At 35.1% G+C, this 22192-nt stretch overlaps 3 protein-coding genes and 1 long non-coding RNA gene across 18 annotated transcripts; 1 reads left to right on the top strand and 3 right to left on the bottom strand.

Annotated features, from left to right (window-relative positions):
• Positions 1–86: 86 nt before the first annotated feature.
• LOC126922478 (uncharacterized) lies at positions 87–396 on the bottom strand. Its single transcript, XR_007712793.1, has 2 exons — positions 250–396; positions 87–186 (listed from the first exon to the last, which is right to left on the bottom strand). It is a non-coding gene; the product is annotated as an uncharacterized LOC126922478 (long non-coding RNA).
• LOC126922476 (segment polarity protein dishevelled homolog DVL-3) lies at positions 261–10849 on the top strand. Of its 8 annotated transcripts, none has more exons than XM_050735039.1 (12): positions 261–395; positions 1130–1789; positions 2304–2373; positions 2769–3021; positions 3133–3315; positions 3398–3608; positions 3752–3880; positions 3965–4179; positions 4253–4744; positions 4820–5068; positions 7936–8092; positions 8675–10849. In XM_050735039.1, coding segments are annotated over exons 2-12 (2121 nt in total). In that variant the 5' UTR covers positions 261–395; positions 1130–1628; the 3' UTR covers positions 8676–10849. The 8 variants fall into 8 exon arrangements, 4 of the variants coding, with proteins under 4 accessions (XP_050590996.1, XP_050590999.1, XP_050590997.1 ...); XM_050735042.1 differs by lacking the exon at positions 261–395 and having other exon boundaries at positions 1134–1789; positions 4820–4834; positions 4919–5068; XR_007712790.1 differs by lacking the exon at positions 261–395 and having other exon boundaries at positions 1137–1789; positions 8675–8782; positions 9437–10849.
• On the bottom strand, positions 10831–18246 carry LOC126922475 (neprilysin-4-like). 5 transcript variants are annotated; one of them, XM_050735036.1, is made up of 15 exons: positions 17720–18244; positions 17435–17628; positions 16737–16885; positions 15581–15726; positions 14795–15048; positions 14456–14713; positions 14176–14378; positions 13765–13944; positions 13472–13683; positions 13121–13343; positions 12754–12930; positions 12502–12664; positions 12146–12355; positions 11960–12066; positions 10831–11697 (listed from the first exon to the last, which is right to left on the bottom strand). In XM_050735036.1, exons 2-15 carry the CDS (start codon positions 17619–17621, stop codon positions 11422–11424), a joined length of 2745 nt encoding a protein of 914 aa, XP_050590993.1. In that variant the 5' UTR covers positions 17622–17628; positions 17720–18244; the 3' UTR covers positions 10831–11421. The 5 variants fall into 5 exon arrangements, with proteins under 5 accessions (XP_050590993.1, XP_050590991.1, XP_050590992.1 ...); XM_050735034.1 differs by having other exon boundaries at positions 17724–18244; XM_050735035.1 differs by having other exon boundaries at positions 16737–16882; positions 17724–18243.
• A 1139-nt stretch (positions 18247–19385) lies between these two features.
• LOC126922477 (mitochondrial tRNA-specific 2-thiouridylase 1) lies at positions 19386–21260 on the bottom strand. Of its 4 annotated transcripts, none has more exons than XM_050735044.1 (7): positions 21063–21260; positions 20818–20983; positions 20571–20755; positions 20261–20487; positions 20024–20191; positions 19724–19948; positions 19386–19640 (listed from the first exon to the last, which is right to left on the bottom strand). In XM_050735044.1, exons 1-7 carry the CDS (start codon positions 21136–21138, stop codon positions 19488–19490), a joined length of 1200 nt encoding a protein of 399 aa, XP_050591001.1. In that variant the 5' UTR covers positions 21139–21260; the 3' UTR covers positions 19386–19487. The 4 variants fall into 4 exon arrangements, with proteins under 4 accessions (XP_050591001.1, XP_050591003.1, XP_050591002.1 ...); XM_050735046.1 differs by having other exon boundaries at positions 20889–20983; positions 21063–21212; XM_050735045.1 differs by having other exon boundaries at positions 20818–20994; positions 21063–21202.
• Positions 21261–22192: the final 932 nt, after the last annotated feature.

Raw genomic sequence — 22192 nt, 5'->3', positions numbered from 1 at the left:
AAAGATAAAGCAACGCGATTTACGCGCCACGGACATTTCTGTGAGTTCTTTACGCTGATACGCGATTTAATTTCATTTAAAATCCCTTTTCTTTTGCTCACGCGACCGTATAATTAAGTCGACGCTGCGCATTACCGAATTGAAAGCGGAGCTGCCGCACAGTGTCTTTTTCTTTTTTGCTGTTATCTGGAAAAAAATAATGAATAGAATTACGCTTAATGACGCGGCCTGAACGTACGTGGAAATTACCCAGCAGTAAAAAAGATGCGACTCGCGCTGTTTGTTGCGCACGACTATCGAATACAAACATTATCTGTCGCTTTCGGACTGTTAACCGGAAATTCAATGGGATCGTAGGTCACGTGTTGAGGCAAAAACCATAAATCGACTTTAAAGTATGTATACTAGTACAATGGCATATACCAATTGTTATATATCTCTTATATAATTGACCTTTATCAAAGACGATAGAATCATCGAACACTTAATAAGAATTAATAAAGATGTAATCAATAAGTTGTTAAAACATATATCAGAGTGCGTTATCTATAAGCAAACAAATAGATTATGGGATTATATAAATAGTTACATGACACGAGTATATAATAATACAGAGATATCTATCTTAACTGGTTTAATTAAAAGAAATTAATGCGAAAGAAAATATAATTTAAATTCGAAAGTTTATTACATATGTTATTGAATTTCTGACGTCTGTTTCTTTAGTTCCTCTACTTCGATAAATTAGTTAATGAATTTATAATATTATTTGACTTAAATTCTTCTATGATGTATGATATCAACTATTAAATAAAGAAATGAAAAGAACAGATATAAATATGCTTCTGATGAATGAGATATAATTGAATATCCCAATAGCAACTTAAATCTTGATTAGAATAAAGATTATAAATTTCTACTACAGACTACTGCTGGCTACGTAAAAACGATTACGCCTCTAAATTGAACTTCCACAAAAATATATATAAGTAACAAATTGTGAACTTTGCAGAATTTATTTTTTTCACAAATATCTGGTGTCAATGTAAATTTTTTTTGTAATATTCATATACATGGCACTACAGTTTTTATTCTACTCAAAATTCAGATACAACAACTTTGAAAACAGAAACGTTACGCATATTGGATTTCGGAATCCTTCGCCATCTTCGACAATGGTGCAGTAATGCCATCTGACGATCAAGCCAGCGAATAGCTGAAAGGGTGTAAAAATGAAGCTGGAGATTGTCTTTCTATCTTCGTTCGTTTCCAATCTTCGAACGGAGAGTCGAGTCGAGTGTCGGGCCGACTGCCGCGACTGTGTGTAATGTCGACAAGAATGTTGACGTTTAATTCAACTCGTCGGAAGCAACGAATACGCATCGTGCGAGTCTCGTGAATAATGTCAACGAATTCCTTATAACTTACTACACGCAGCCGTAATAATGTTACGTACCGTGGAGTTTACATAAACCTGTAATATTCATGAACGAACAATCATCGTACGCGCGAGGGCTTTGGCTCGAACTGTGACGCGCCATATTGGTTTTAAGAGAATTGTTCATATTAGTGGGCTTTGGGTGAATCTGTTTTACTGCAAATGCACGTAGTATAATAAAGTTGAAACGATGGAAGAGACTAAAATCATATATCACATTGACGACGAGGAAACCCCCTACCTGGTGAAGCTTACCATCTCACCGGAAAGGGTCACTCTTGCCGACTTCAAAAATGTCTTGAATCGGCCGAATTATAAGTATTTCTTCAAATCAATGGACGATGATTTTGGGTGAGTGTCACACCGATACGCATGTCCATCGAATGTTATGCATCTATTCGTGTCGTAGTACGGATTAACGATTGTTACAGTGGCGAGGCATTATCTTTCATCTTTGACTCGAGTCAATGCCCTTCGATTTAAACAGTATCCGCTTTGGAATAGACTCACATTTTGACAATGATACGTTTTCGTTTTCCGTTTGATTGTGACAGCCAATTCGTAGCAATTTTCTGAAAATTGTTTGTACCGATATCGAATCGGTATATTATATTTTTATAGCAAATAATGCATCACAAATAATGCTTAATTATATTTTTTAATTCTTACTTTATTTCGGAATTTACCACTTGGTAAATTTTCATATTTATCATATTTTTATTAAAAATTATCATATTTCTTTTATTATTTTCTGTATTTATGTCAGATAGCTACTTTTCAAATTTATATAATTGTATCGCATTTATTATTATGATTTTGTTTTTTTCATAAAACAAATAATTGGGATATGTTGTTTGCTCAATAGTGTGGTGAAAGAAGAAATTGTAGATGATGATGCCCATCTTCCCTGTTTTAATGGACGAGTTGTTTCCTGGGTAAGATTCTTAAATAAATTCTACAATTAGTAAAATTTATTTATTTGTGATAAGCATGGATCTATTTTATAGCAAAAAATAATTTATTTTTAACATATGTTGAAATACAGAAATATTTCAGTTCTGAATACTAATTTCTTAAGTTATCAATAAAAGACTATTAATATTTATCTTGTGTGGTTATTTCTGTGTCAACAAAACATAAAAAAAATTTTTAGTTAAAGAGCATGTAAATTTATTTATATTTAGTTCACTGTAGAACTGGAGAAGCATTTATAGAATTATAGCAATAAGGAACTTTCTATTCCATAAAAATTTCCCATAAAATATGAATAAAAATTCAATGGAGCATAGAAAATTTTTAATGAAAAGAATGTCAATCTATTTATTGGTAGCTGGTGTCTGCCGAAGGCAGCAATGTATCGGATGGTGCATCACAGTGCACAGATTCAGTGGCACATAGTGAGGCAAAACATGATCGTGTTGATCATGTGACACCTGGTCACACAAATCGTGGCCCACCCCCATTGTCACATGATGATACTCTAACTGAAACAGAAAGTATTACAAGTAGTCGACAAGGGCATCATTTGCACAAAAGTTCAAGACACCATTCAGATAAATATGAGAAATACAATAAATACAATGGTATGCTATTAGTTCTGTGTGAATCATTCTTTAAATTCTAATTGCTCTAAGTATTACCTTTGTTAGAAATGCCAAAGATTCACACATTATCATTATTTTCTATAAATTCAGGACTTCGTATAAATGGTCATTCGAAACACAGATCGGGCCATGGTTATGAGACTGCTTCTATTTTAAGTTCAGATTTAGAGACAACAACATTTTTAGAATCAGATGATGATGCTAGTAGCCGTATAACATCAACTACAGGCAGACATACCAATATGAGTAGTACAGTTGACAGAGCAACTTTAGGTAAATATATCTTATAAGAAAAGGAAATAAAATAAATCTAAGATTTAGACTAGGAATTGAATTTTATGTATTTGGATGTTAGAGCGGCGTAGACCACAGAGGAGGAGGCGTCATAGATTGCCACCTATGTCTAGAACATCATCCTTTAGCAGTATCACAGACAGTACAATGTCTTTGAACATCATAACAGTTTCATTGAATATGGATACTGTTAATTTCCTTGGGATTAGCATTGTTGGTCAAAGTAACAAAGGTGGAGATGGTGGAATCTATGTTGGTTCAATAATGAAAGGGTATGTGTTAAACTGCAGTGAATTTTAAATTATATTGTACATAGAGCTCTGTACAATGAATTGTTAGAACAGAGTATTCAGCAAAATAAAATCAATATATTTATAACAGCAGCTCTTTCATTTGATTAATTTTAAATGTACAGGGGAGCAGTTGCTTTAGATGGCAGAATAGAACCTGGTGACATGATTCTTCAAGTAAATGACATTAATTTTGAAAATATGTCTAATGACGAGGCAGTTAAAGTACTACGTGAAGTAGTTCAGAAACCAGGGTATGTTTGTTTAATATAGCAATGTATTAAAATTTCAATAAACGAATTACAAGATTATAACATGATTATAAATGTAATTTTTAGACCAATCAAATTAGTTGTTGCAAAGTGCTGGGATCCAAATCCAAAAGGTTATTTCACAATACCACGTACAGAACCTGTACGGCCTATAGATCCCGGTGCTTGGGTGGCACATACAGCTGCTATAAGGGGTGAAGGTTTTCCTCCACGCCCGCCAAGCGCCACGACAATAACTTCAACATCGAGCAGTCTTGCAAGCACACTGCCAGATACAGAACGTGAGTTAAATAAATATTAGATTTAAATCGATTTAAAGAGACGGATGTTTCGTAAAAAATACATTTTGATTAGGACCATTGGAAGAACTTCATCTTACGGTGAATACCGATATGCCAACAGTAGTACGAGCGATGGCTCGGCCTGACTCAGGGTTGGAAATTCGTGATCGTATGTGGCTTAAAATAGTAATACCAAGTGCATTTATTGGAGCAGATGTTGTGGATTGGCTTAATACTCACGTAGAAGGATTTATTGATCGACGCGATGCAAGAAAATACGCATCTCTTATGCTAAAGGCTGGATTTATTAGGCATACAGTGAACAAGATAACATTTTCTGAACAATGTTATTATATATTCGGTGACCTGTGTTCATCTATGAGTAGCATGAAACTAGATTGCGATACAGTTGGACCATTACCTCCGCCGAATGCCTGGGACATGCCTTATTCAGGGACATATGCACCTCATTCTGCAACTGGTTACAGTCCAATGCCATTTAACTTCACTAACGAACCAACTGTATATGGTTATCACCGAGAAGAAAGTGTTCATAGCGGTTCAGGTGAGGATCGCATTTTATATCGCGATTAGCGTAATGTTTATTCAGTATGTATTTCAAAGTATTATATTTTATCAGGCGGCAGTAGCGCAGGTAGTGAACATATTTGCAAAGAACCTATTCACGATTTGAAATCCTGTTCTTCAGCATCTGAATCTGAATTGCATATTCCATCAGTGCCAACTATGCCAAGTAAAAATTCTGGCAATGGAAATGGTTCGAATGGAAAGAGGTCTAACGGCAGTCGCAGTCGTTCCAGTGGTTCTGAACAATCTGTGCAGACAGGAACTGGTTCAGGAAATCAGCAGAACCAACAAGACTTATCTGGTAGTAGACAGTCATTTCGCATTGCGATGGGAAATCCTTGTGAATTCTTTGTTGATGTTATGTAGATGCCGGTGTTGTAAATAGATGAGTTATAAATTTAGAGAAAAGAGCAACATATAATTGAATATTTCCGAATGAATACTTTGACGCATTTATCTAACAGATTAAATAAGATCTTATAAATTGGCGTTAGGTGTATTCTCTTTATCCTTTTAACATTAGTAGAAATCATATAAATAGATAACGTATATTTACAGTGAATCTTATACGGTATTTCAAAGTATTTATTCGTTACCCTATTCAATTTATTTCCAGGTTTATATAATTCGTATTTGATGTTTTAACGATTTGTTCATACGTGTCGTTTCAACTTTGCATTCCACTTTATATTATATACTTGACAGTAATAATATTTTTGGAAGTTCGTCTCTATTAAATGTATTTTAAAATATTAAAATATTTGCATGTAATATGTAAATGTACATACTAATGTGGTTCAAAGAAGTTGCATCAGAATGTAAGATTTAAATTCAACAAAGAGTAAAACAGGTATTTTTTATGCCATAATAATAATAAAATTTCAAATCATTTTTAGAATATTGATTTTATTAGCTATAGTAGCTGTTGATTATAATTCATTTACTATTCCTTTTATTTTCATTATTTGATTAGTATGAATTTGAAAATTTACATATATACTAAAGTATATATACGAGATAAAACTAAAATTGTATTATTATTATTAAGCTTTGCTGAAAGAAAAAAACAAGTACATTTTCAATGTTGTGCATGAAATATGCAACTGTTGTGTTGAAGTTTAGCATACATATAGCAATAACGAGCCTAGTACAACTATTATGTACGAGAAACTCAGTATTTAATATCGATAATTCATTATTATTATTATACATACACTATACTGCACGCTTTACTATAAATATATTACGGTGTATTTGTTGATGTAAAGCACGATCGCACATGAAGTAGAGCACAAGCATGGTCATGTAAATAACACGGTTTATGTCGATAAATATACGTAATGAACATTGCAATAATTCGCTACGTAATGCATGTAAATTATAATTATTTTATAAAAAAAAAGGTACGTATTTTTTTATTAATATTTTTCCATTGCTTGCGTTCTAGGATTGTCTACGACAATGGGGCAGCTATTTCTTTAAAATCGAGAGGATATTATTTCGAAATGTTAAAAGGTTCACTAATTATTGCTTTGCAAACACATTCTTTAAGACTAATCCGCTTTAAATAAAAAGAAGGAGGAAAAACGGAAAAGTATCTATATGCATGTACAAAGAAAATATGCAATACAATTGTTATTGTATATTGGGCAATTATTGGTGAATCATTTAAATTGAGATTGTCCATGCGTAAAGGACAAATTTTCATTGTATTCCTATTGATTCCAGTTATTTGGTGATGAACAAAAAGAAATTGTTTAAAATTATGTTGTGTGGTATTGCATCACAAAGTTCGACAATATGTAAATAGATCGAATTATGCTCATATTAAATGTGCCATCTTATCAGTGTTAGAAAGTACTGAAAAAGGAACTGCGACATATAATTTATATATACAAGCTTCCCAGGTGTATGCATTTCTTTACTGTTTATGTTCATTGATGTCATCTTATCTAATGAATTATTACGAATTCTTACGAATTATCTTCTGCATCTCACACGCACACACACACACACACACACACACAAGCTTATTTAATTTCAACAAACGTTCATTACATTTAATTGCGTCTTGCCGTTGCGTTATTATGATATAAATTTTTATTTAGCATATCACGTTGTATTTAAATAACGTTCTTTTTATAAAATGCCGCTAGAAAATACTTGCATTCGATGCACATAAATGCATTGGCGTCGTAACACTATAAGAGTAATTTCAAATATGGTGTGATGTTTCTTCCTACCAAACATTTCACGTTAAAATGAAAAAAAAAAAAAAAATTAGTAGCGATTTTTACGTTTCTTTTTCTATCGATTTTACTACTTTTTATATTTACACGAACTATTTACATTGCTTCCTTAATATTTATAAAACGTATATCATAGAAAATACTACCTACGTCTTTTTATATAACATGCAACCATGTTTGAAAATTTCGTTGTCTAATCGTGCAATTTTCCAAAATAACGACTGAAACCTCATTTTATTTCCCCCTTTTCTTCGGCATCTTATAATTATCGATAAATAGGCACTTTTTTATACTGTCCCCTGTAGAGAATAATATAACGGTATTATAAGAAATTTTTTACCGATTTGATAAGCACATAATGCATAGATCGTATAGGAAAGATTTTGTTGGAAAATTGCGCACTGGCATTTAATCGTTAATTTCAATGGAAATGTTTTCATTTCGCTGCAAATGATTATGTAATTCGATATTTAAGAAGGTAGTTTACACGAACTGGTTTATCGATATCATTATGGTACCAATCATATATTATTCTGTAAAATATATACATATTTTATGTTGCAGACAGGTTGTACAGTATGTTTGAGAAAGGCAAAATGTGTATTTACAATGTATTGTTTCAAATTAATATTTACCATATTAATATTTACAAACCACGATCCATTTATTATTTGAATAAAAAATGACATCGAGGATGAAAAAGAGTGAAAATACAAATTTTGCGACTCACAGACATACTCCGAACTTGGTTTATTTTATTTTCTATTTATTGCGCCGCTCTAAAAGGACGTGCTGCTTTCTGTCTAACAAACGACTCAATTCCCCTTTGCAACTTACGTTGTGCGCATGTGGATTACATCATGTCAAAGACGTAATCGAGTCATTTTTGTGCCTTGTGCTGCGCTGACGATTGATGCAGAGCGGCGTATGCACGAGGAAACTCGTACACTGACTAGCGGTTTGGACAACAATAGCAGAGACAATATCTGTGAGTGTATTTTATTTTGTCACGTCGAGGGACTCACGTTGATTCCTTTCTTTCCGTATATCTCTGTCTTTTCGAATTTCAAGCATTAGTAAGTAACCCGTATCTGAAAGTAATTTTTCGTTTATTTAACTTTTATCATTATGTTTGTTTTCTCTTGCTTCGTTCTGTTCCGTTTCGTTTCGTTTCATTTCGTTTCGTTTCGTTTCGTTTCGTTTGTTTTCCCTTAAAAAATTTCCTTTATTTTAAATTCCGTTACAGAAACTATTTGTCTACTGTTTTACGATAAAACTTAACACGATAACCGTGCATCTTCGATCTTGTCTTGATCATTCTTGCACTTCAATTGCTTGTTTGAATATATTTAGCATCGTACGAGCATTTGTAATAAAAATCTACGAATGCGTTTATCACGAGCTATTTAGTAGTGGAACACTTGTTACGTGTGTATTGTCGATAGTTTGCAGTTACTCTTGCATATAAATGATACATTCAAGGAAGATACTAATATCTTGTACCAGCATACATCGTACATTCCCTTTATTTCGATCGTTTTTTCGTTACATCGTCGTCTAAGTAGTCCCAAATACGCCTATAGTATGTCCTTTTAGTGCAGCTAAATGATGGCCACCCTTGAAACTTATAACATAAGACACACATTTCTATTTTACAGATGAAGAAGACATTTTGGAGTACCAGTTTCTGCACAAGTGAAGATATTTGTTAATGCAATACGTATACGTAATGGTGGTACTATAGGAGTTGAAAAAAGGAAATTAAGGTATATTTCCACTTGACCTTGAATTGGGTGGACGGAAGTAGCAAACATGAGACATATATATATTTATACATATATATATATATATATATATATAACAGACGAATTTTGATTAAGCGTCATAGAAAATAAAGAATCTAAACTATATATAATTTGTAATGGCTATACATAAAAGAAGGAAATAGGATTAAGGCCATCAAATTTCCATGTGGTATTTAATATCATTCGAAAACGTGATCTATATAGGTTTCGGCAGGAAAACAAGAAATGATGGCGAAAAAGCGTGCTTTTTTAACGCAGGGTGTATGTAGATTGAGAAAAAAGAATTCTCGTTAATTCCATATATGTGTTTTATCGATACTTCTTGTTCTACCTTTGTTTTTTTATTTTAAAATAATCGCGATAATTATGTATCATTTTCGATTGTATATATTTTCACACAGTTTGTCAGTTTAAACAATAATGGATATTTTCAGTTGGGCTTAAAGTTTTTCATTGTTGATCTTAAAAGTTTTTGAAAGTAAAAAAATTCTTTTTTTTCAACTGTTTCATTTGTTACTTTTTTCAAATATTAATTATCATGTTATAATATGGCTGTATTTTTAATTATACGGGTATATGAACATCAAATTTACGAAATGCAAAATGGAAACTAAGATTTTGGTACTGAGGATGGAACTGAGGTAAAGGAGCAAAAAGTGTCAGTATAATACGAGATGATATTCGCAAAATTCCTGATTTATTAGTACAACTTATGACTGCAAATATGTCTGTAATGAAGTGTTAATTCATGCTATGAAAATTAATTAGTATGAAGCATATTATACAATTGTTGTAAGTATTATCGTTTCACCTGAATTTTACGCTTAAATGAAAAAGAAAAATTGAAACTTTTGTAACTATAAATAACACAGAACACTTTTTATCGATCTTTATATGAAAATATTCTATTGGAGTTTTCGCGTTAATTCAATCAAGCAGCTATAGAATATTTAAAACGTAAGTGATAATAATTTCACCATTATTCTTCTAGTTTAAACAAACACCATGCGTCGTTGAATTTTCTTTATACTAAATAACTGAGAACTCGATGTATGTACGATTTTATTTTTCCATACTACTTTAACCGATTACTCGTTAAGGGAAGGCAATACGTAAATAAATTGTAAAGATAGGATTATAATAATTGGTGAAACACTTTCTCCCCCGATTCTGTGTGTAAGTTTATACGAGTAAGTGTGATGATACTGCATTGTCATGTGCATGCACGAGTCTCCTCCCTCACTATTAGAATTACGAATAAAAATGGAAAAAGGAAGAATGGAAAAATATGAAGTAAACCTCGACGAGTCAATATGAATCGAATGAAAGTTTACTCATTGAGACGCATTCGAACGCTATTCCGACTGAAGTATTTTAACGTCATTTAGAGTACCATAGTACAAGGCGACAAGATAGTCAATCGATATCGCATTTACAGACAGATAGTTCATTCCTTGTATTTTTTATCCCTTTGCGAGACAAATGTTTGCGGACTTTTTTATCAAGGCTACGACCGCGTACACGGTGTCGTCGATACTCTATTTGCGATGTTCAACGATTTTTACACTATTTATTATATATTATGCGAGACTAAGAGATTTGTAAAAAGAAGAAAAGAAAGAGAAAACGCGAAGCTGAAGAAAAGAAAGAGTAAGAAAGAAAATGGCGCATTCGTTAGACCGATAAAATAAACGACTTCTTCAATGTGTGTGTTTCGTGGAAACATTGCGAGATGATATGACAGATTATATATGTCGAGACGATCTTCTCTACCGCCTTTTTTCTGTCGCGAAACTGACTGCGAAAAAAAAAGGAAACCAAAATGTAATGCGAACAAGTTTATATCCATAGTATACACGATTACGTGGATGTAACGAATGATCACAATGGCTCAGATTATTCCGCAAGATCAGGTAAAGATCTACAGGAAGCGTAAGCTAAAATAGAACGACGAAAGAATTCAATACATGTAGTAGTGTGTGGATATACAGGGAAATAGATTGTAAAGATTTTTATGACTGTCTGAAATTATTATTGTCTTTGGTATTTGTCTTACAATTTCATTCTTAACACATCTCTAAACAGCGCAGCTGTTTGAAACATCTATAAGATACTTCCCTTGTGCGATATACACTTGGATCATCAAGTCGTAGTATCACGCGGGAGCGATAATATTCCCTTATTTATCGTTACACAACCTATTTTGTTAGTACAGCTCGTATCCATGATCGATTACGTTGCATGTCCCTAAATCGTTAAACGAGAACTTACAATTACTCCGGTTCATCGTTTCCTTCATCCTATTCTTGATTTCCTAGTAATTTCAGCATAAATTGTGTATACTCTACGGCATCAGCTATCATCGAAAGCATGGAACTATAGTTTCGTTAAAATCTTAACGCGAATCTGGCAATAGTCTCTGGAACGTAAAGACTAATTTCAACGATTACACCTACACAGTCTAGACTTCGTTTGCTTCACACAATCGAGCAACGAACAATCTTCTTCTTTTTTTCTTGATCACGTAGCTCTGATTAATTTATTCGATCAACGATCGATGCGATCATGAGTTTGATAGAAACGGATAAGCACACCATTGGTCACCAAACGGAGCATTTGTTAACTGGATTCATGGGTGCACCCAGCGGACAGTAAAATACTTCTGCGAAGTCCTCCGAATTCGATAAGGTGCCGATTACGCGAAATTTGCCAGGTGAATGGACGGCGGTCTTCAACTTATTCCTGGTAGCTTCCGGTCTCATCGAGCCGCACCACACTTGCGCGAAGTTCAGGAAGAACAATTGCTTTCCAGTCGCGTTTAAACCTGGCAGAGTTTCGTCAGCGTCGCCGTTTGCGCGTAACCATCTTTCGTAAGCCTAAATAAAGACAAAACGGTTTAAGGAATTGTCATATAAAAATCATGATAGTTATTAATTATAATTGTTGAAACTTTTGAGAAATTTGTTGATCAATGATTGACGGAAAAGAAAGAATTTTTAAAATGTTAAAAGTTTGTCCACTTGTTAAAAGAATGGAATATAAAAATCAGACGACCGTGACAGGGTTAAATGATATTAAAGAACTGAAGAAAAGCTCAGGAACAAGTCGTTAAAAAAACCAACAGAAGAAATTGCTTACTCGAAAAGCTTGTTTAATACCGCCGTTGTCCGCGATATTCTCGCCCTGGGTATTCATTCCATCAATCTGCATTCCAACTTCGCTCACAGTATAGTGACTGTACTGGTCTGAAACGTTTAACCGTTTTCGAGTTAGCGAGCAAAAGTTGGAAGGAAAGTTTAAGAGAATCGATGTTTCGTCGATTACCGATAAGGCATTGAGCTCGTTCGTGAAAGCCATAAATAGCCCCGTCTTTCCACCATCTATGTAGATTACCATCCTTATCGAATAATCGACCTTTATCGTCGAAGCCGTGGGTGATCTCATGGCCGATCACAACGCCGATCCCACCGTAATTTAAACTCCGTGGAAAGTATCTGTGATAAAAGGGCGGCTGTAGTATTCCAGCTGGAAACACTGAGAGTGGAAAGTAATTCAATAATTAGTCGATATTCTTTTTTATCTTATGCTAAGAAAAGAAAAATCGTAGTATAAAATTGTGGAAAAGTTTGTAGACCTTCCCTTTTCTTTTGTTCGCGCAATATAAAAAGAATTATACTGACTTATCCTATTTTTGCTGCGACTATAGTAAGCATTGACCACTGCAGGTGCAGTGTTCCACAGGGTCTTATTAACAGGGCTGCCAAGTCGATCCTGTTCTACCCTGGTCAAATGTTGCAATATGTTCAACGTGTTCTCGAAGTACTTATCTGGACGGATCACGACCTGAAAGTTCACCAGAAATTAATTTAAGCAACGAATGTGTCCATTGTGTTCAATCGAATCTCAAAAATAGCCAGCTCCGTGATTCTTACATCTTTGTAACGTTCGTTCAACAATTCAGACTGTAGAATGAAATCAGGATAGCCAATCCTCAACAGCATTGCGTTTACCTTCTCGGTGGCCAGTTCTTTTGTTTCGTCGTCGATCCAGGTAGTTTGATTTAAGAGCTCTCTGAAGGACCGTTGTATATCACGAGTCATGGCCAATGTCTGCAGAAACAGGTATAAGAATAACGAGAATTCGAAAACACATTTTCACTTATCCGATTCTTTATTAAAATAACTATAAGACTGATGAAACCCATCAGAAATAATAGAATATTTCAAAGCGCAATATAAAAGTGGTATAAATTTACAAAATTAGCGAATGTTCATTAATGAAAATAGGAAGAATTCTTACATCGTTTTTGCTTTTTTCGTCGAAATATTTTTTCACGAACATGGAGCCCACAGCCATGCCCATGTTAGAGTTCACTTGTGCCACACAATTTTTCCATCTGGACGGTGCTTGTTCCCTTCCAAAAAGAATGTAATAAAATTTTTGCTTAGCCTCTTGAAATCGATCGTCCAGGTTGTTTACTCTGTGCCTGACGAACCGCCATAGAAGATAATTCGCGATAGTCCTGCAAAGAAAAGTTACTCAAAAATAAGAAATTTCAAAGTTTCCAAACTTCTCAAACATTTCCTCAAAAATTAAATTTATGAAACAGTGTCTACTTTTTACTATTGTATTTCACACGAAAGATTGTACCGTGGACTAGTTTTCGAGAGCAAATTCACCAAATCTTGAATATACTGTAACGCATAGACAACAACCGGCTCGGAAACATTCGTTGGTCGTGCCAGAACGATCGTTAAATATCGATGCCAATTAATTTGTGGCACCAGTGTCCTTAATTCTCCGATGCTCATTCTTTGATATAACTCTGAAACGTTTCTTCGCTCGTCGGGGGAAGACGTGATCTGTGAAACCCGAAATTAATCGTTCAGTAGCGGACATAATTGAAATAAGTCAGAAAATTATAGAAATTACAATTGGCTTACCTTGGCGAGCTTAGTTTCGAATTCTATCAATTCGTCAGCGTCTATAGTAGCGTTTTGCAAAGATGCGCCCAGGAGAGTGGAAATTTTTATTAAATAATTCTTGTAAGCTTTTAAGTAAATGGTATTCGATGGCTGGAGAAAGTAGTCTCTTGTAGGTAGACCCAATGATGTCTGATCGAACTGCAATTAAACTTTTCTTAAATTTGATATTTTTGCTTCTCCATTATGTGGAGGTCAGAGAGAAGTATTTTTTAATAACATTTACTACGAAAATAGTTTTCGCAAGGAACCGTGCAAAATTATTAAAAGATTGGATATACAATATTATATTAATTTCATGAAACATTCGGTGAGCCACAAAATGAAGTAAAATTTTTATCTCGAAGTTGTCGAAAAATTCCGAGTTTCTACCTGTATAACGTACTGGTCGCTGTTTTTAATGTCTGGCGCCACCCATTCCGAAATGAGGATGTCATTATTATAAAGCCTCAATTGTGCAACCAAGAGGAGCCAGTCAAACTTTTCCGGATCCCAATTTGGTCTCAATATGGGCCATCCACCAAGCTCATCTAGAAGCTGTATAAGCGGCCGTTCCATGCGTTGCTCCAAGATCTCTAGCCACATGTATCGTGTTAAAATTGGCAACCACTTATAGAAATCTCTGAAGAAACCCAATCGAAAAACAATTTACCGTAGTTCATACAACTGCGATACAAATATTTAGCCTTGAGCGTTGCGTCATCCGTGTACAATTGCAATCCTTTCGGTATAGGATCTTCGAGAAGCTCTTTCAACACAGAGTCCAACGATTCTCTGATCATTTCGAAGGTATCGTAGGCAGCTTTGTCTTTAGGGATAGGATTATGTTTCGCCCAATTGCCACAGGCAAACTGATAAAAGTCCTCGCAAGGATCAGCGCTCCTGTCCATGTACTTCAGCATGATTTTTGCTGCGGCGAATATCTGTTTCTTAAAAAGCGTATGAGCAGCAATTATGCAGAGTAATTAGAGAGACTACGTCACAAGTGTACCTTGAGCTTCTCTGATGGCCCACGCGTTTCCCTCGCCTTTCCAAAACGCGTGAAAATCCGTGCCAGTGTAGTCGTCGTTTTGGTCGTCGACGATTGGCAGACTGGTGTCCGAATCGTCGACGGAAATCGAGTGTCTACCACCTTGTTCACCCTCGTCTGATTCGTCCTGAGAACGCTCTTCGATATTGTCATACGTGAAGAACTTGGAGCGCAGTTCTTCGTTCTTACGCGCGTCGTGCGTATGCTCGCCGTACCTGAAGAAGATAATTTCTGGAGAGAGCTGATTGCGGGTGTTATAAGTTCGAAGGCGTATCACCGGTGAAATTTTTGATATAGCAGAACTCTATTTATTTGATTTATTTGAACGAAATTTTAATTTGTGTCCGATAGAATGAAGTTTTGCTGATCGAATTCATTTATTTGAACGTAAATTTTTATTATAGACGAAAAATCACAAGATGCTCATAGAGAGGATCGCTAGATACGAGCTTCGATCATATAAAATATTTGTTCTCCGATAGGTTCGTGTAAACGAAATTCAACTATAATTTAAGTAGAAATATTAAATGGAATTTGATTAATAGACTGCGGATATTTATGTAAATCTATATTTTTACGAATATAATTACAGTAGTGGAGCTTCATCTACTAAACATATATTGCTATAATGAACATTGTACTTTAGATGTTATATATATTTGCATATTCTGCGAATCTTTGCGTCTTTAAATTACTCATTAATGCATAAATATTCCGCAGTCTATCGAGTAGTATTTGGATAATTACTCTCGATAGTCGTTGCTTTGTATTTCAGAATTTTCCTTGACCTCGTCGGCGTCCACCTCGGTGTAATAATCGTCCAGGAAGTTGTAAATGTCTTCGTCGGAATTTTGATCGTCTGCTTTCTCAACGTTGTAGTCTATCGGTTGATCCTGTATCGAATATTCGTACAAAAATGATATTTTTACTGTGCTTTTTAAAATAGAAGAATTGAGTAGTTGGAAGGTGAATCGATATCTGTGTATGTAGCGTAAGTATCGTGTCTTTATATCTCAGAGCTGTTTCGGCCATGAAGTAAAAGACATGTCGAATTTAATTGACCTTGTGCGAAACGAGATGATTGGCAGTGAGACGATCGATATTTATACTGTTCACCAGTAACGCTAATTTAATGTTGATTAACTCTAATTAACGTCGCTGCGCACGACACGTTATCCAAAATGGCTCGCCTTCTTCTCGAATATTGTCGCTTAACCTATTATCGAAGACACCTTTGTTAACTCTTTAAAAGGCTGTCAAAAATTTCATAATTCGGTAGACTGATACAACACACAGATACAATCGCATGATTATTAATTCTCATTAGCAACCTCCACTTTACTCTACTGCGTTATTTTGCAATGGAACGTCAACCCTCTGCAATCTTCTTTCACTTCGCATACGTCTACATCGTTACAAAAATCTTCGACTATAAAAGAATTACGCTTGCAAGATTGCAAAGGATTGAACAGCGCGAATCCGCTCGCCTAGAACAAGCGAAAGAATGCGAAAGAAAATCATCGTTATTTCTTGAAGAGACTCGGATCATTGCTCACAAGTGTCTAACGTCTCGCGATTCTCGATATCGATATCAGATCTGGACAGGTCGTTGGCCGTTTACCAATCTGCTTATCCTCGTATCGCGTCGATTCGAATATAAAATTCCGAAGAACGCAACGTTCTTTCTTCGGGACTATTTGTCGTCAATCGATCGATATTATACTGCACGTTCATAGCTGATGATCGTAGATCGGCAAAGGCGAACGGATGTTGTATATTTTTTGTTTTTACGTGTGTTTTTTCAAAGAAGATGGAAAATAACAAAGAAGAAATAAATAAGACGAGGAAGAAAAGTGGTATTGGTTAGAATCGGTTTGAATTTGATTTGCTTTGGATAAAGTACCGCGTCTAGGTCTCTCTTGTGTCGTTGTAGCTGCCTTGACGAAAGTAGAGTCTCCACTGGCACGTAGCTAGTTTTCATTCCAGGTGCTAGGATTCTGTCTTCTTCCTCTTCTTCACCGGTCCGCTCTGTCTCGCTACGGCTGGTCGCTGCTAACAGTTTCTATAAATAATATACTTCTCCTTTCTTCTATGTCGCTTTATATTTATATTTGAAACTTTTATAACATTTCTAAAAAAAGATCCTTTTTCTTTCTATTAGATATAATTTCCATCATGGAGATTATACAATTTTGAAGTAAAAGTCGAATCATCTCCCTGCCCGTGACCTATATTCAACGTCGTCTCCTGTGACGAGAGTTCATTACCAATATACCTATGTAATCTTAGAACGGATTACATGTGCAACATGGTAGGACAGGAAAACGATTAAACTCGAATATTCTTCCTGCGAGAACAGCCTTGGGACAACTTACTCTAACGACTTGTAAGAAGCCTCAAGAACAATTTCAACTACACCGACCCCCCATCGCAAGATCCGCTTGAATTATTTTCTTCTGACAACAATCGATAAATCACGCCACGCATCTCGCACTCTATTTCGCTATTCAGATGTACACGAGTAGCCAACAGACCGGACGTCGTTAATATCGAGTGCATTTTACGAGCGCGTCGTTATGTGTACCGTGACAATAGACTTACGCGGAAAACTCTCCTCGGTCCTCTCGTCCTGCCTTCTTGTCTGGACCAAATACGTACGATGATAAGGAGCCTTGCCGATCACCTGCGACCGCGACAGAGCGATGAAAATTATAGTGATCGGCAGTAACACGGCTGGAATCAAGAGCATCAGTTTCACTCGGAAGCGCCAAGTGTCGTTTCCGCCCATGCACCACCTGTAGTTTCAAATATCGTGTTGCCCAATTGCCGATCCTAACTAATCGATCGATACTTTTGATAGTCATTAGCTAATTTTGGACATCTTACGAACTTTAGTCGACCAGTCTCCTTGTTAATGGCTAACCGACAAGAAGGACAAGGGCCACCGCTGAAGAAGTCGTCGTCGTTATACTGATCCAAACTACTCGCGCTCCTCATCTTGTCTGAAAGCAAGTCGACCCCTTCTTCTCAGTCCAGTTGATCTACCTATTCTACTTCATCGTACCACATTGCGCAGTCATAAATCGCATTCGCGTATCGCGCGTTCCACCGCGCAAGATCGAATCTTTGCCCTTAACTCACTGTACCCCTAGTTTCCCTGCGATTTTACATTTCTTTTATCTTATACTTTATACTTTGCCAAGTCGAAGGACACCGGAATCGACATCTGTTTCGGGACACTCGCGTTTTAGTTAAGGTAAAAAGGTGATCGAGAAGAAACTTTCAAACAAATTTTCGATCGAAACGGAGATCGAAACTGTTTTCAGGATGGTGGCACCGTGCGTCCGTGAAGGAGAGGACCGACTGAAGCTGGTGCGAAGCTTCGATCTCGACACGAATGTTAATGTAACGTTGCGCGTACGATCAAATTAGTCTTAGCGACATTCGTACGGGAGTAATTTCCATATGTAACGTCGGCGGTCAACGCCAATAGCGAGGGCAACAACAATCGAGGCGGAGCTCTGTACGTGCACGCACACCGCGAGAGGCATTTTACGCGCTCCTTACGTCCAGTTACTCGTCAATCGACCCTAATAACTTGCAGTTATCGTTCAATAACGCGTCGCGCTGTTTTACATTCTACACGTGACCTGGCCGTTATTAAGTTTTTTCTCATCGCCAACACTGATTGCCATTTTAAGATGAACGTAGGAACTTCAAAAGACGAATGGGACAATCGGTGGTTCCGATTTTTCTTCCGTTACGCATCGCGTCAATTGTCACTACCATATAAAACGCGTTTTCAAGTCCTTGTCCGTGAAGATACCAGAGATATCACCATTTGTTCAAATACGGTGAAATTGCAGGTGGACGACATTGAGTCGTCATGGGATAAAAAGCAAAATTTTGATGGAAATATTACAAGTTGATCGACTACTACGTTGTAAAATTTTCGTTACTTTTTGTTACTTTGTCCTTCTCTTTCTTACTCAATTTTAATTTTGTCCGTGACGAGTAAAACGTTCGAAGTATTACAGAGGTGACCACGATTTATATTGATCATTTCGTAAAATTTAAACTATAAATTTTTCTTGCTACAATTTACAAATTAACTCACTATAAATTTGTGATTTTCTTCTATTAATACAGTCTTCATGGTTAGATAAGAAATTCCAATATACTATGTTGCAGCCATAAATTTCATTTTCTTCGGCGGTCATTATCGTGGTTGCTTCCCAAATTTGATGAACGTACGAAGCTTAAAACAGATGATACGATTGATAAAGTCTGTAGTTGAATCACTAGAATGATATTATTTCATCATTTTTTCGATAACGAGACGGATTAACCAAAGATTCCGAGTAGAAGTGGGAAAAACATTCTTTTATTTCTAATTTCAGCTTGCTTCTTTCAACCAATCTTTCTTTGTTTGGTGACTGTACAGAAAATGATTTCGTTGTACTTATATTAGTGAATTTAGCAAAGATAAGAATCGAGATCGATCAATTATCGAGTCTTATCGATCAATATAAAGGAGAAAAAAATCTTTAAAGAGATTTTGTACGATGTTTATTTTATATTCAATCAATGAAAACTATATTAAAATGTCCAAATATAATTTCCTTTTTTTGTTAATAAATTACTATGTACAATACTACATGCTCGCGTCCGCGATCTGTTTTTGTATCTCGTTGTTTCCTCGATAATGATCCATTTTTACTTCTTGGTTTAAGTTATAGTACGATGGACCGCAATATGAGATTACAGCGCTACCTAGACACTCTTCTCCATTATATAAGGTGATAAACTGAAATAAATACGATAAATGTTAAATATTATGGAACACTATTATACGATAATTCAAAAAGGGTCATGTATAAGAAGCTCTACCTGTCCCTCTGTAAGTGCTCTTAATGGTTGACTAAGCTGTATTATTAACTGATTCTTTAAATTTTTATGAACTGTGCAAGGTACCAAGGGATCTCTATGTTGAAAGCGCAAATCGCAATTTAATAGTCTAGAGAAACTATTAAATCCTGGCTCTGATGATATCCAGTACGGAGTTTCTGTTGTTATAAGTTCTGAATATAGCGCTGAATTGTGTGTCCCTTTTACCTATTAATATTAATATATACATCAACATCCAATCTAAGTAAAAAATATAATTAACATAACATTTTTTCTACATACTACAATGATGTTATTTGTGTTAATATCTTTCTTATACACATAGTATGCAGCTGGTGAACCACTAATTTTTATATTTTGCCCTATGGTCCAATGATGAAAGCCCATATGCTTTCCCACTACCCGACCATCATCCAAGTCTACAAAGTCTCCAGGTTTGTCAAATATGTACTATAAATATTATTTAGTTGTCAATACAAAAATGGAATAATAGCATACATTGAACTTATCATGCTGTACCTTGGATATGAAATTTTGAAAATTTCGTTTTCCCACAAAACATATCCCTCTGCTTTCCCTTTTTAGAAAAATTTTATCCAATCCAGCTTTCAGAGCAATTTGTTTAACATCTTTCTTCAAATATTCACCAAGGGGAAACATGGAGTACCTTAATGCTTGTTGAGGTACTTGGCACAAGAAAAATGTTTGATCTTTTCCTGGATCTCGAGCTTGAAATAAGCTGACATCTGGTAAAATAGTCAAACTAATACGATTTGATTATATGATTAAAGCAAACGTTTAAGAATAACGTTAAGAAAATTATATTTACTTGTATCTGGCTTAAAATGTTCAAGGTAAGAACCAAAACTAGTTCTGGCATAATGTCCAGTTGCAATAGCATCAGCCTGAAGTTTATTACGTGCAAAGTTAAAGAAATGATCGAATTTGATGTATTTGTTACACAAAATATCAGGATTTGGTGTATATCCATTCTCATATTGTTCTATTAAATAGCTATAAAAGTTAATAAAGATAAAATATTAATTAAAAAGATGTACAAATATGCATATACATACGAAAAGATATTATTCCAATATTCTTTTACAAAATTAACTTCAACAAGAGGAATATCTAATTTTTTGCACACCCATTGTGCATCTTTATAATCCTCCTCAGTCTGACAAATTCCAGTCTCATCTTTGATGTCCCAATTTTTCATGAATACACCGGTGACATTGAATCCTTTAACAGTGCTAATTTTAATACTTTCATGATAATAAATTATCATCCGATACTAGACATTTTTATTCTCTTGAATTACCTTTATTTTTTAGAAGCAATGCTGATACAGCGCTATCAACCCCACCAGATATACCCACAATTACCTTTTTAAACATTTTCTAAGTGTCTTAAACTTTGTTTTATTATATATTAAACTTTTAGTATCCTAAACATTTTTTTTCTTCTCCTCAGTTTTATATTATTCCATCTTTATTCATATGTACCACTAAGGAACCTATTAAATTGACACATAAAACATTACATTTAAGACATTTTTAAAAGTAATTCCTTTAAATTTACTTAAATAGATATTGAAAATAAATTCATGTGTTAATTTCGCTCAGTACCTGTATTACAACAATACAAATATTTTCGAACCAACAACATGCAGAAAATTATTGAAAAAAAATTTCTAAACAATTACAAAAGAAATATATAAAGAATATGATAAGAAACAGCTTTTAAACATAGAACTATGCTCATTCGGTTTAACGTGTTAAGAACACGTTGTAAGATCAAGATTGTACATTTAAAATAACTCAATGTTCGAATTTATCCTAACTCGAATATTCATTTAACATTAATCACATGTGTATCGATTACTACGTCTACACGGCCATGATAGTACATTATTCGGCAAAGAATTTGGAAATTTACAAATAATAAAGGTTAAAGAAGTACCGAATCAATCACGTGGTACATGTATACGTATCGAACAGATTGTGTTTTGCGTGTGCAACGAATGAGCGGCTGTGCTCAGCGTCTAACGCGTTTAAACAATATCGAATAATTCGACGAAGAGATAATCAACTAGACTGAATTTGTAATAAAACACAGAACGTGATTTTTCCACGTGCACATTGTGTATATTGGAGGAATATCGTTTAGACGCTTCCTGTGTGATTAGCAGGTTTCGAGGCTCGCGCGTAGGTCGATGCCCGAAAATCGTCGGCCAATCGACGCACGGCTCTCTCGTCGGGAACCAGTCAAGCACGTTGACAGATATGCAACGGCTGGTCGCAGGAGCTTGCATATTTCGAATGGCATTTTATTGTGTGGATAACAACGTACCGCGTGCTAGTTCAGTCTATTGGATTAGACGAAATTTTCGAGACGATAGACCAGTTTTCGAAGAAATGCGCGATTTCGGTGCAAGTGCAACCTATTTTG

Source organism: Bombus affinis, chromosome 12 (genome assembly GCF_024516045.1).
Source record: "Bombus affinis isolate iyBomAffi1 chromosome 12, iyBomAffi1.2, whole genome shotgun sequence".
Classification (NCBI taxonomy): domain Eukaryota; kingdom Metazoa; phylum Arthropoda; class Insecta; order Hymenoptera; family Apidae; genus Bombus; species Bombus affinis.
The sequence above is the reverse complement of the archived record's forward strand: the minus strand, read 5'-3'. Positions and strand labels throughout refer to the sequence as shown.

Excerpts from the sequence above, each read along its gene's own strand:
- LOC126922476 (XM_050735039.1), top strand. The coding sequence starts at position 1,629 with ATGGAAGAGACTAAAATCATATATCACATTGACGACGAGGAAACCCCC. Across the intron at positions 3,022-3,132 it reads GAAATACAATAAATACAATG|GACTTCGTATAAATGGTCAT; the intron begins GTATGCTATTAG and ends CTATAAATTCAG. Across the intron at positions 3,609-3,751 it reads GTTGGTTCAATAATGAAAGG|GGGAGCAGTTGCTTTAGATG; the intron begins GTATGTGTTAAA and ends TTAAATGTACAG.
- LOC126922475 (XM_050735034.1), bottom strand. The coding sequence starts at position 17,830 with ATGAGGAGCGCGAGTAGTTTGGATCAGTATAACGACGACGACTTCTTC. Across the intron at positions 14,714-14,794 it reads GGCCATCAGAGAAGCTCAAG|CAAAAATCATGCTGAAGTAC; the intron begins GTACACTTGTGA and ends TATTCGCCGCAG. Across the intron at positions 12,356-12,501 it reads TCGCAGCAAAAATAGGATAA|TGTTTCCAGCTGGAATACTA; the intron begins GTCAGTATAATT and ends TTCCACTCTCAG.
- LOC126922477 (XM_050735044.1), bottom strand. The coding sequence starts at position 21,138 with ATGTTTAAAAAGGTAATTGTGGGTATATCTGGTGGGGTTGATAGCGCT. Across the intron at positions 20,984-21,062 it reads ATTGCTTCTAAAAAATAAAG|GATTCAATGTCACCGGTGTA; the intron begins GTAATTCAAGAG and ends GCACTGTTAAAG. Across the intron at positions 19,641-19,723 it reads GAGCACTTACAGAGGGACAG|TTTATCACCTTATATAATGG; the intron begins GTAGAGCTTCTT and ends TATTTATTTCAG.